Source organism: Ranitomeya variabilis, chromosome 4, assembly GCF_051348905.1.
Source record: "Ranitomeya variabilis isolate aRanVar5 chromosome 4, aRanVar5.hap1, whole genome shotgun sequence".
In the NCBI taxonomy this organism is placed as follows: domain Eukaryota; kingdom Metazoa; phylum Chordata; class Amphibia; order Anura; family Dendrobatidae; genus Ranitomeya; species Ranitomeya variabilis.
In genome coordinates this window covers 453,800,089-453,812,274 of record NC_135235.1, presented here as the reverse complement: position 1 = coordinate 453,812,274, position 12,186 = coordinate 453,800,089, and the positions used below count along the sequence as shown (strand labels likewise).

The 12,186-nt window shown below is 44.4% G+C and overlaps 1 protein-coding gene across 4 annotated transcripts in view; it reads right to left on the bottom strand.

The window, feature by feature from the left end:
- Positions 1-6,736: 6,736 nt before the first annotated feature.
- Positions 6,737-12,186, bottom strand: part of AAR2 (AAR2 splicing factor) — a 37,190-nt gene continuing 31,740 nt past the window's right edge. For all 4 annotated transcript variants that reach the window (XM_077251581.1, XM_077251580.1, XM_077251583.1 and 1 more), the window contains exon 5: positions 6,737-8,053. In XM_077251581.1, the coding sequence (XP_077107696.1) occupies positions 7,829-8,053 (225 nt within the window). In that variant the 3' untranslated portion in view covers positions 6,737-7,828. The remainder of the gene's footprint in view (positions 8,054-12,186) is intronic.

The window sequence follows — 12,186 nt, the reverse complement described above, 5'->3', positions numbered from 1 at the left end:
ACCCGGCGCTGCGGAGTCAGTTTGTATGTGGGGTTTCGAGAAGGGTTAAACAAGCCCTTCTGATGTATGAGACTCCTGCTTCTCTAGAGTCTGACATGAGTCTTGTTGTCCGCATTGATCGGCGTTTGCGTCAGGGGGCGCTAGAGACGCCGCCTATGGGGGAGGTTGTAGGTGCACGTGAGGTTGCTGCAGGTGAGCCCACGGAGTCTATGCAAATCACAGGGGTGTCGCGTCATCAAGCCCCCTCGCTCAGGAAGCAGGGACTCTGTTTTTGCTGTGGTAAAAAGGGGCATTATGTAAATGCTTGTCCTTGGTTTTCTAAAAAAAAGCGCAACGGCAGAAAACTACTAAGCTCAGAGGGTGTGGAGGAGGCCAATCTGAGCTTATGCATATCCTCCATGGTGGTCTCTCAATGTAGGCTCCCTGCCAGAGTTATGGTCGCTGGCAGAGAGCTGCCAATCACTGTTTTCGTGGATAGTGGTTTGGCCACTAATCTCATTGATGAGGAGTTTGCGCGCACGGCCGGGTTGCCTCATCCTATCCGGGTGGTCACCATCAATGCTACCCCTCTCCCACAGGGGGAGATTACTGAGTTTGTGGCTGAGGTTAAACTCCACATTGGGGTCCTACATTCTGAGCAGGTTACATGTAGGGTGCTCAGTAATCTTCCTGCACATATGGTTCTGGGTTTTCCATGGTTATCTATGCACAACCCGGTTATTGACTGGAAAACTCAGGACATAATTCAGTGGAGCGGATTTTGCCAGGAGAATTGCCTGGCCACGTGTGTCCGCTGTGACTCCAAGCATTCCTGAGTCACTGCTGGATTTCGCGGATGTGTTCTCAGAGAAGGGTTGCTCAGAATTGCCACCACATCGCCCCTATGACTGTACTATTAGGTTTAAAGCAGGGGCTAAATTGCCGAAAGCAAGGATGTTCACCATCTCTGGTCCTGAGAGGCAAGCTTTAAAAGATTACATTGCTGAGAGTCTGAGCAAAGGGCACATCAGGCCTTCGTCCTCGCCGGTGGCAGCGGGGTTCTTCTTCATTAAAAAGATGGCGGACTACGCCCGTGTCTGGATTTCAGGGAGTTAAACCAGATTACGGTTCGTGATCCATACCCTATGCCACTGATACCTGATTTGTTCAACCAGGTGGCTGGTGCTAAGTGGTTTTCCAAGCTTGACCTCAGGGGGGCTTACAACCTCATAAGAGTCCGTCAAGGTGATGAGTGGAAGACGGCTTTTAATACTCCTGAGGGTCATTTTGAAAATTTGGTGATGCCATTTGGGTTGACAAACGCGCCTGCAGTTTTTCAACATTTCATAAATGATGTATTCTCGCATGTTCTGGGGAAATTCGTTATTGTGTACCTAGATGACATTCTCATTTATTCATGCGACCGTGCTTCTCATTTAGAGCATGTGAGGCAGGTGTTACAGCTTCTCAGGGAAAATAAGCTCTATGCAAAACTTGGGAAATGTGTATTTTCGGTTCAGGAGTTGCCTTTCTTGGGTTATATTGTGTCTGCTTCAGGGTTTAAAATGGACGCCGCTAAGGTGCAAGTGGTGCTGCATTGGGAACGGCCTGATAACCTAAAAGCACTCCAGCGGTTCCTTGGGTTTTCCAACGATTATAGAAAGTTTATCAAAGATTTTTCTACCATTGCTAAACCGCTTACTGACATGACAAAAAAGGGTACCAATTTCTCTGCCTGGTCTCAGGCTGCTGTGCGCGCATTTGAATTTCTGAAGAACAGTTTTGCTTCGGCCCCCATTCTGGTGCAACCGGACGTATCAAAACCATTTACCGTGGAAGTCTATGCGGCTGAGGTTGGAGTGGGGGCGGTGCTGTCACAAGGCTCATCCTTGGGCGAGTTGCGTCCTTGCGCCTACTTTTCCAAGAAGCTGTCGTCTGCCGAACATAATTACGATATCGGCAACAGGGAGTTGTTGGCTATCAAGTTGGCTTTTGAGGAATGGCGACACTTTTTGGAGGGGTCGGTCCATCAGGTTAGTTATCACCGACCATAAAAATCTGCTGTATTTTTAGTCAGCCAAGCGTCTGTCCCCCAGGCAGGCTCGCTGGGCATTGTTTTTCACGCGGTTCAACTTTTTTGTTACGTACCGACCTGGGTCTAAGAACACTAAGGCGGATGCTTTGTCCAGGTGTTTTCTGGGGGGAGAACCTTGGGAAGATCCGGTACCCATCCTCCAAAAGGGTGTAGTGGTCTCGGCTCTCACGACCGAGGTTGAGATTGCCGAGGCTCAGGTGGAGGTACCACCAGAGCTTCCCATTAACAAATTGTTTGTACCGCTCCATCTTCGCCTAAAGGTGTTGGGTGAGCATCATGATGCTGTCCTGGCTGGCCATCCAGGGGTTAGGGGTACCTTGGAGTTGGTGTCACGTCGGTTTTGGTGGCCCAAAATCCGACAGGATGTGGTCTCATACGTATCAGCATGTACCACGTGCGCTAGGGCTAAGACGTCCCGCTCTCGTCCTGCTGGCACACTACATCCTCTTGGGGTACCCAGTAGGCCATGGACGGAGATTTCCATGGATTTTATCACAGATTTGCCCTCCTCTGCTGGGAACACAGTCATTCTGGTGGTTGTTGATCGGTTCTCAAAGATGTCGCACTTTGTGTCTTTGCCTTCGTTGCCTAACGCTAAGACTCTGGCTCAGGTTTTTGTGCAGGAGGTGGTCAGACTTCACGAGGGTCCCGTCTGACATCGTGTCTGATAGGGGTACTCAGTTTGTGGCTAAATTTTGGAAAGCTTTTTGCTCTCGGCTGGGGATCAAGTTGTCGCATTCTTCTGCGTTTCATCCTCAGTCAAATGGTCAGACCGAGCGTATGAACCAGAATTTGGAGCAGTACTTACGCTGTTTTGTTTCTGACAATCAGGAGGAGAGGTCGACGTTCCTTCCTTTGGCTGAGTTTGCTATAAATAATCACCGTCAGGAATCGTCTGGGGAGTCCCCGTTCTTTTGTGTTTACGGGCTCCATCCTCAGTTTTGTACTCTACGTCAGGGGGGTTCTTCTGGCGTCCCGGAGGACCACTTAGGAGCACAACTGGCATCCGTGTGGAGGAGAGTGAAACAGCGCTTGCTAAGCGTAGGTGCAAGGTACAAACGAGTGGCTGACAGTAAACGTGTAACAGGTCCGGAGTTTTTCGCTTTTGTTTTTTCCAGAGCCAAAACATTTTTACTTTCCCAATTAGCTAAATGAGGACTTTTTTTTTTTTGTCAGGACGAGTTGTAGTTTTGAATGACACCATCCATTTTATCATACAATGTTCTGGAAAACAGGAAAAATTCCAAGAGTGAAAAATTTATGAAAAAAACAACAATTTAAACAATTCAGACATTGTTTTCGAGCTTTTGTTTTAACGGCGATCATGGTTGGATAAAGATGACCTATCATTATTCTTCAGGTCACTACAATTACATCGATACGTCGGTGCTTTACAGTTTTGTTGGGGTTTTTTGCACACATTATCATCGCTGACCCCGATGGGGCTCACAATCTAAATTCCCTATCAGTATGTCTTTGGAATGTGGGAGGAAACCGGAGTACCTGGAGGAAACCCACACAAACACGGGTGAGAACATACAAACTCTTTGCAGATGTTGTCCTTGGTGGGATTTGAACCCAGGACTCCAGCGCTGCAAGACTGCAGTGCTTTCCACTGAGCCACCGTGCTGCCCTGCCAGCGCCATCTGTGTCCAATGATGTCCCAGTTCTGCTCAATGGAAGAAAAGTCCAGAGATGCTGCAAGCCATGGTAAGACCACACAGACTGTGCACAGTGGGATGAGCAATACATATTGTCATGTTGAAAAACAGCTTCTGGGACAATTTGGAGAAATGGCCATATTGCTAGTTCTATAACCAAATGAATGGAACGGCAAGCTTTTAGTGTACGTGGAATGAAGACTAGAGGGGTTTGACTACCGTAAATTATGCCATCCCACACTATAATTCCAGGAGTATGATGCTCCCTCAAAGGCCTATTCGGTCTCCAGACCACTCTTTAACTATCATTGTATCCAACATGTAACTAGGACTCATCGCCTTAGGTTTGGTATGTGATGTGACCGTAAGAGAATAGAAACGTTATGTTCTTGTCGCGTCACCTTTTTCTCTATCCCTGCACCAATTCCTTATTCATGAATTGTGTTATTGCTGCATCAACATCTATACAATAAAGTCCTCACAAGCATATTTCAAAAGTGTGCGGTGATTGAACATTACTCTACTTCGGGGATTGCCATCCAACTTCACCAGCACCTTGGATCTCAGCAAGAGTGCTCGCCCTACTACCGTCCAGTTTTACTTGCTGTACAGAAGGGATCACTACATCTAATTCTTCTATCCGGATGACCCATCCGTGGCAGAGGTTCTCCTCTGTGCAGTCATTGGATTTCGTCGTCGTTCTTCCAACTATTGCGTCGTGCATTTTGCACTGTGCTGAGATCTCGGCCTACGTGCGTAGAGATATGCCAGATTGATAAACCAAGGCTCCTCAGTTCTATTTGGTCTTTCTCAAGTTTGCAAAAAGCAGCAATAACTGGCATGTTGACAAACAGGAGGCACTGTACAATCATCCAACAAGACTTGATCAGATTTTTATTGTTTCTTGTGGCTATAAAAAAAAATTGCTTTTGATCTGGCTTTTATGGGCCTCCTACATGCCACAGATTGGAGCTACAGTGCCTTGCAAAAGTATTCGGCCCCCTGGAACTTTTCAACCTTTTCCCACAGATCATGTTTCAAACAAAGTTTATGTAATGTAATTTTTTGGTGAAGAATCAACAACAAGTGGAACATAATTGTGAAGTTGAACGAAATTTATTGGTTATTTTAAATTTTTGTGGAAATTCAAAAACTGAAAAGTGGGGCGTGCAATATTATTCGGCCCCTTTACTTTCAGTGCAGCAAACTCACTCCAGAAGTTCATTGTGGATCTCTGAATGATCCAATGTTGTCCTAAATGCCTAATGATGATAAATATAATCCACCTGTGTGTAATCAAGTCTCTGTATAAATGCACCTGCTCTGTGATAGTCTCAGGCTTCTGTTTGAAGCACAGAGAGCATCATGAAGACCAAGGAACACAACAAGCAGGTCCGTGATACTGTTGTGGAGAAGTTTAAAGCCGGATTTGGATACAAAATGATTTCCACAACTTTAAGGCTGCCGTCACACTAGCAGTATTTGGTCAGTATTTTACATCAGTATTTGTAAGCCAAAACCAGGAGTGGGTGATAAATGCAAAAGTGGTGCATATGTTTCTATTATACTTTTCCTCTAATTGTTCCACTCCTGGTTTTGGCTTACAAATACTGATGTAAAATACTGACCAAATACTGCTAGTGTGACAGCAGCCTAAACATCCCAAGGAGCACTGTGCAAGCGATCATATTGAAATGGAGTACTGCACTGCAAATCTACCAAGTCCCGGTCATCCCTCTAAACTTTCATCTCAAACAAGGAGAAGACTGATCAGAGATGCAGCCAATAGGCCCATGATCACTCTGGATGAACTGCAGAGATCTACAGCTGAGGTGGGACAGTCTGTCCTTAGGATCAGTCAGTACAATCAGTCGTACACTGCACAAATCTGGCCTTTATGGAAGAGTAGCAAGAAGAAAGCCATTTCTCAAAGATATCCATAAAAAGTGTAGTTTAAAGTTTGCAACAAGCCACCTGGGAGACACACCAAACATGTGGAAGAAGGTGCTCTGGTCAGATGAAACCAAATCGAACAATGCCAAATGTTATGTTTGGCGTAAAGGCCACACAGCTCATCACCCTGAACACACCATCCCCACTGTCAAACATGGTGGCGGCAGCATCATGGTTTGAGCCTGCTTTTCTTCAGCAGATGGATGGAAGATGGATGGAGCTAAATACAGGACCATTCTTGAAGAAAACCTGTTGGAGTCTGCAAAAGACATGAGACTGGGACGGAGATTTGTCTTCCAACAAAGCAAAATCTGCAATGGAATGGTTCACAAATAAACGTATCCAGGTGTTAGAATTGCCAAGTCAAAGTCCAGACCTCAACCCAATCGAGAATCTGTGGAAAGAGCTGAAAACTGCTGTTCACAAGTGATCTCCATCAAACCTCACTGAGCTCGAGCTGTTTGCCAAGGAAGAATGGGCAAGAATTTCCGTTTCTCGATGTACAAAACTGATAGAGACATAGCCCAAGCGACTTGCAGCTGTAAGCACAGCAAAAGGTGGCGCAACAAAGTATTAAGTTAAATAAAGGGGCCGAATAATATTGCACACCCCACTTTTCAGTTTTTGAATTTCCACAAAAATTTAAAATAAACAATAAATTTAGTTCAAATTCACAATTGTGTTCCACTTGTTGATTCTTCATCAAAAATTTACATTTGGTATCTTTATGTTTGAAGCATGATATGTGGGAAAAGGTTGAAAAGTTCCAGGGAACTTTCACAATACTTTCACAAGGCACTCTACATGCTTGAAAATGTGATAGTTTGCAGATCTTGAAGACACCTGTTATTTCCTCAAGTTGCAGAATCTTACAGCTTGTCATTCTTGGTGTTGCAATGTCAAGGAGAGTATATAGAAAAGAAGCCATAGGAAGAATATAGTTATCACAGCTTCTAGTTCCTAAAGCGACATATGTGGAATACAGTCTTCCAGAAATTATGGCTTGCATTCTGCATCTAACTGGGCATATTCCTACAGCAAATAATCATTGTTCTTAATAAAAATACATTTTATTGCAGTTAGATGCAATGCTTTACAAAACAGACAGGTCATATTACATTAACAGTCTTACCAGTCATTACCCAATGGTTTTGTTATTGTCACAATACCGATATACACTTATGTTACTGATATTACTGCCTATGGTTGTTAGATTACATGTACAAGACAACGACCAATTACTTTCTCCCTCAGTCACGGCAGCGAGCTCCATGGGGATCCTGGAAATAAATAGGTCATTGTGCTGTTATATTTTTAATTATTTTACCTCTTTTGCAGCTCCTAATTGTGTGCAAATAACAGGAGAACATCCCTAGCTTTCCTTATAAGAGTTCCTAAATAAAAATATAAAGATGATACAAAGAACTTCATGAATCTCCCTTGGTTAATATCACCGTAAGAACGTGTTGTACGACTCAGCATCATGATGCTTTCAAAGTGACAGGTGTGAAGTTCTTCAGACGATGCGAATCCTGGGAATTGCTTCTCGCCTTTTATTAGCTATACATATATAACCCAGGATATAAGATCTGATATAAATCCTTCTTAAAGGAGGAGTGTATATAGACCTTACATCCAGAACTACCTGCAGTGCTTACCTATCTCGCTGATATAGGCAGCCTTGAGGCCAAGAATTATTTCTGTGCATGGAAGATACAGCATACACTATCCTGTATGGCACAAGGTTTCGCATTTTTAGGTAAAGCAGCGCCCTCTAGTGATTATCAAGACAGGAGCAGTTCTATACATTTTTATGTTAGGAGTAAGCCCCCAGGTAAGGGCAGCTCTATCATGTCCATGCTAAGAATTACAAATTTGTTATAATATGCCATCCATTTACAAGTGCATGTGTCTGTTTGCCATTCTGTACCATATATAGACAAGTGTTTCGTAATACCCCAAAAACGGAAATTGTTGGGTTGAGGTTTATGTGGCAACCAAATCACATATAACTTCCATTTAGAAGATAGTGCTGTTGTTGTACAAACTATGGTAGATTCATAGTTTACTTATCCTGAGCCAAGGTTCTCAATACTAGAGCCGCAGAAGATTCGCCAGCTGTACAGTGGAACAAATACATCTATGAAGGAAAGGGAATTTCCACATTTGCTTCCACATGCTCAGTTTGGTCTGTATTAATAGTGTTTTCCCAGCCCTCTGGCAGCTGGACCACTAATGGAGCACAGTCCAGAGGTTCCTCTTCAAAGTCCCATTGAAACCTCTTGGTGAGATGGTCACGGAAGCGGAGAGCTTTCTTCCTCAGGTCTTTATTTGTGGATGGGTTACACAGAAATGAGAAGAGAACCTGTGGAGTGAGATAGAAGGAGAAACTGTACAATTTGGGTCTTTAGAAAGTGCAGTCTCAGATTCAGTGAGGTCTGACCACAACAAGCCCTACTAAAATTACCGTATATACTCGTGTATAAGACGACCCAAGTATAAGTCGAGGCACCTAAATTTGCCACGAAAAACTTATTGACTTGAGTATAAGCCAGTTTGCATTGTCCCCTCATCCCTTCTCTTTAGCAGCGGGCACAGGCTTTAGCCACAGCAGCTAGCTCCTGCCTCCTGTGACCCGCTGCTCCGCCTCTCCCCAGACGTCTTCTGTGACACTGACTGGTGTATAAACCCAGGGAGGCGTTTTCAGTACAAAACAAATGTGCTGAAACACTCAGCTTACACACGAGTATATACAGTATATCACATAGGGAGAACACGTTCCCATTATAGTCTAGGGGGCTAGTCTCATGATCATGTTTTTTTGTGGACAGACTGTCAGTGTAAAAAATAAAATATTATGGAGCTGTGCGTTTTTGATCTGATTCTCTGATCAAACTCACCCATTCAAATCAACAGGTCCATGAAAAAACGAGACATGTGCCTTCTGTGTGTCAGCCAAGTTCTGTCTGTTTACTACTGTTTAATGGGTGGTGAAAGCTTGGATATTTTTTGCATTTGAGAAAAAAAACAGATGATAAAAATCAGACAGGCTGACACTGATGAAACTGTGATCCAGCACTGTTATTTATTTTGTTTGACCAAGTATGAGAAAAAAATGGAACGCTAAATAAGGCCTAAAGGCCCATTTTGTTGATGAGCACAGATTCACGCTGGATTACTGGCATAGTTACACAAGCCAACAGAAATGGTAGGGGGTTGTCCAGGCCAATTACACAACTAGGGAGGTAGAGTAAAATGCTGAAACCTAACATTGTGTAATGTACGCACTATTCGAATTCCACTCTGTTGAATACACCCGATAGTCGTCATGTGACCACTCATAAGTGATTTGCATACATCATATGGAAAAGAGGACCCTGTGCGTTTCGCCACAGGAGGTTGCTTGCTCAGGAGACACCTTCTGTGGTAATACACATAGGGTCTTTTCCATATAATTCTTTTCTGAACCAATTTACCTGGCGACTGACTATGCACATGGCCCTTTATAGCACATATTACTTATTTTCCTTTATATATTCTTTTGATACTGCATTATTCATTGTTTGTACATGTGCATTGCACCCTTCTTTGCTGAATGCTATTGGACATCACTTTATGGGTTTTGTCCATTCAAACTAATCTCAGATTTCCATCACATTTACATGGCTCTATTGGTTATCATGCCCGTTATATGGGTTGTGAGGGCAGCACGGTGGCGCAGTGGTTAGCACTGCAGCCTTGCAGCGCTGGAGTCCTGGGTTCTAATCCCACCTTGGACAACATCTGCAAAGAGTTTGTATGTTCTCTCCGTGTTTGCGTGGGTTTCCTCCGGGCACTCCGGTTTCCTCCCACATTCCAAAGACATACTGATAGGGAATTTAGATTGTGAGCCCCATCGGGGACAGCGATGATGATGTGTACAAACTGTAAAGCGCTGCGGAATATGTTAGCGCTATATAAAAATAAAGATTATTATTATTATTATTATTCCCTTTGCCAAATTTTGGATAGGAAACAGGTTCTGCCCTGCAATTTAAAATGTTTTTATTTCTCTTGTCTAAGCTTCTGTGTTGGTTATTAAATAAATATTTACACACTGATCAAATTTAGGAAGTGCAGCCAATCTTAAATTGCATTTGTCTTAGGCCGGGTTCACATTAGCGTTCGGGGGCTTTGCAGAGGGCTGCATACGTCCTCTGCTAAGCCCCGCCTACTTCTGCATGTGTCCTGCGTACATATCTTTAACATTGGCTACGCAGGACGTGCAGATGTATGCGGATGCGTTGTTTTGACGCACCCGCCGACCGCACGGGAATGCAACAAGTTGCGTTTTGTGCAGACGGCGGGGGCATCAAAATGACGCATCCGCATACATCCGCATGTCCTGCGTACCGAATGTTAAAGATAGGTACGCAGGACGCATGCAGAAGTATGTGGAAGTAGGCGGGGCTTAGCGGAGGAAGTACACAGCCCTCCGCAAAGCCCCCGAACGCTAATGTGAACTTAGCCTTACATATACTTTGGTTAGTACTCCATAAATATACAGGTGGTGCCTGCTCTATTACTTTTTTTTTTTGTAGTGGAAGAAAAAGTTGTCAGCACAACACTGCAAGTACCCAAATGCAGAGTGGTCGCATGACGACCCCTGGGAATGTGAAACAGGAGAATCTGAATAGTGAGCACATTATACAATGTTCTGATTTGGCATAGTACTCTCCTCTCTGCATAGTTTTATATTTGGCACAGATAATCCCATTAATATAATTGTTCTATCCCCAAACACCAAACAGTGACTTTAATGCCGGCATAAACAATGTGATCACTTGAAGGAGGACAGCGGCATGTTTCCTTGGGCCTATAATTGGTAATGAGCGATCTTATGAATGCTCGTTCAACAATTATTTGCCCACGTAAGAGTCTTAAAGGGGTTATATCATGAACAAAGTTCATTATAATCAATAGATCTAGGAACAACAACAATTCCACAATGGGATGTGTATCTTATACATGTGCCCCTGCTGTGTACTGTGTAATGGCTGTATCTGACCATGCAGGAACATGGTCTGATCATACCGCAGCTCCTGGGCAGGGGAGGTTGCACAAGAGTATACATATACCTCTGTTGAAAAAGCAAACAAAAAATGCTTGTCGGGGCTACCCACTGGGCACTTTATTGTTATTGCTTTTCCATTTGCTACCTGCATTCAGTAACAACATTTAGATAACAAACAAGTGAGTCATGACCTCAGCACAAGCACTTTATTACTCCCTACCATTAGGGGTTTTTTTTTTAGTGATGTACTCATCCATATGGAAATTCACTCTTTACTAGTGTTGAGCGATACCGTCCGATACTTGAAAGTATCGGTATCGGAAAGTATCGGCCGATACCGGCAAAGTATCGGATCCAATCCGATACCCGATACCAATACAAGTCAATGGGACTCAAGTATCGGACGGTATCCCTGATGGTTCCCAGGGTCTGAAGGAGAGGAAACTCTCCTTCAGGCCCTGGGATCCATATTAATGTGTAAAAGAAAGAATAAATAAAAAATAAAAAATATTGCTATACTCACCTCTCCGACGCAGCCTGGACCTCACCGAGGGAACCGGCAGCGTTGTTTGCTTAAAATTCGCGCTTTTCCTTCCTTACGTGAAGTCCCGGCTTGTGATTGGTCGCGTGCCGCCCATGTGGCCGCGACGCGACCAATCACAGCAAGCCGTGACGTAATTTTAGGTCCTTCAGGATTTTAAAATTACGTTCTGGCTTGTGATTGGTCGCGTCGCGGTCACATGGGCGACGCAACCAATCACAAGCCGTGACGTCACGGGAGGCTGGACACGTGCGCATTTTAAAATTGCTTGAAAAAGGTCTACGGACCGAAACGTTGCAGGAGGTGGAATAAAACGTGATTTTTGTTTTTCACAACTGCTGTGGTGCTGTCCCTCTTTCATATTTGACCTGGACTTGAACACCGGGATGGATCCCCTGGTAAGGACGTGCACCCTGATATCCACAGAGATATTTAATTTTGAATTTTATCTATAAGGGTGCGGCTGGACCATCGTTCTATTGGTTCAGCCTCCCGTGACGTCACAGCTTGTGATTGGTCGCGTCGCCCATGTATCCACTATAGGTAGATCTGATAGGAGACTGTTATTGGCATTAAGGTACCGTCACACTCAGCGACGCTGCAGCGATATAGACAACGAGCCGATCGCTGCAGCATCGCTGTTTAGGTCGCTGTAGAGACGTCAAACACATCAGCTCCAGAATGATGCAGGAGCGATCCAGTGACGTAACGGTGACTCACTTATCGTTCTCACAGGTCATTAGCTCCATGTAAAACATCGCTGGCATCGCTGCTTTTGCTGTCAAACACGACGATACACGCCGACCTGACGACCAAGTAAAGTTCTGGACTTCTAGCTCCGACCAGCGATATCACAGCGGGATCCAGATCGCTGCTGCGTGCCAAACACAACGAGATCGCTAAC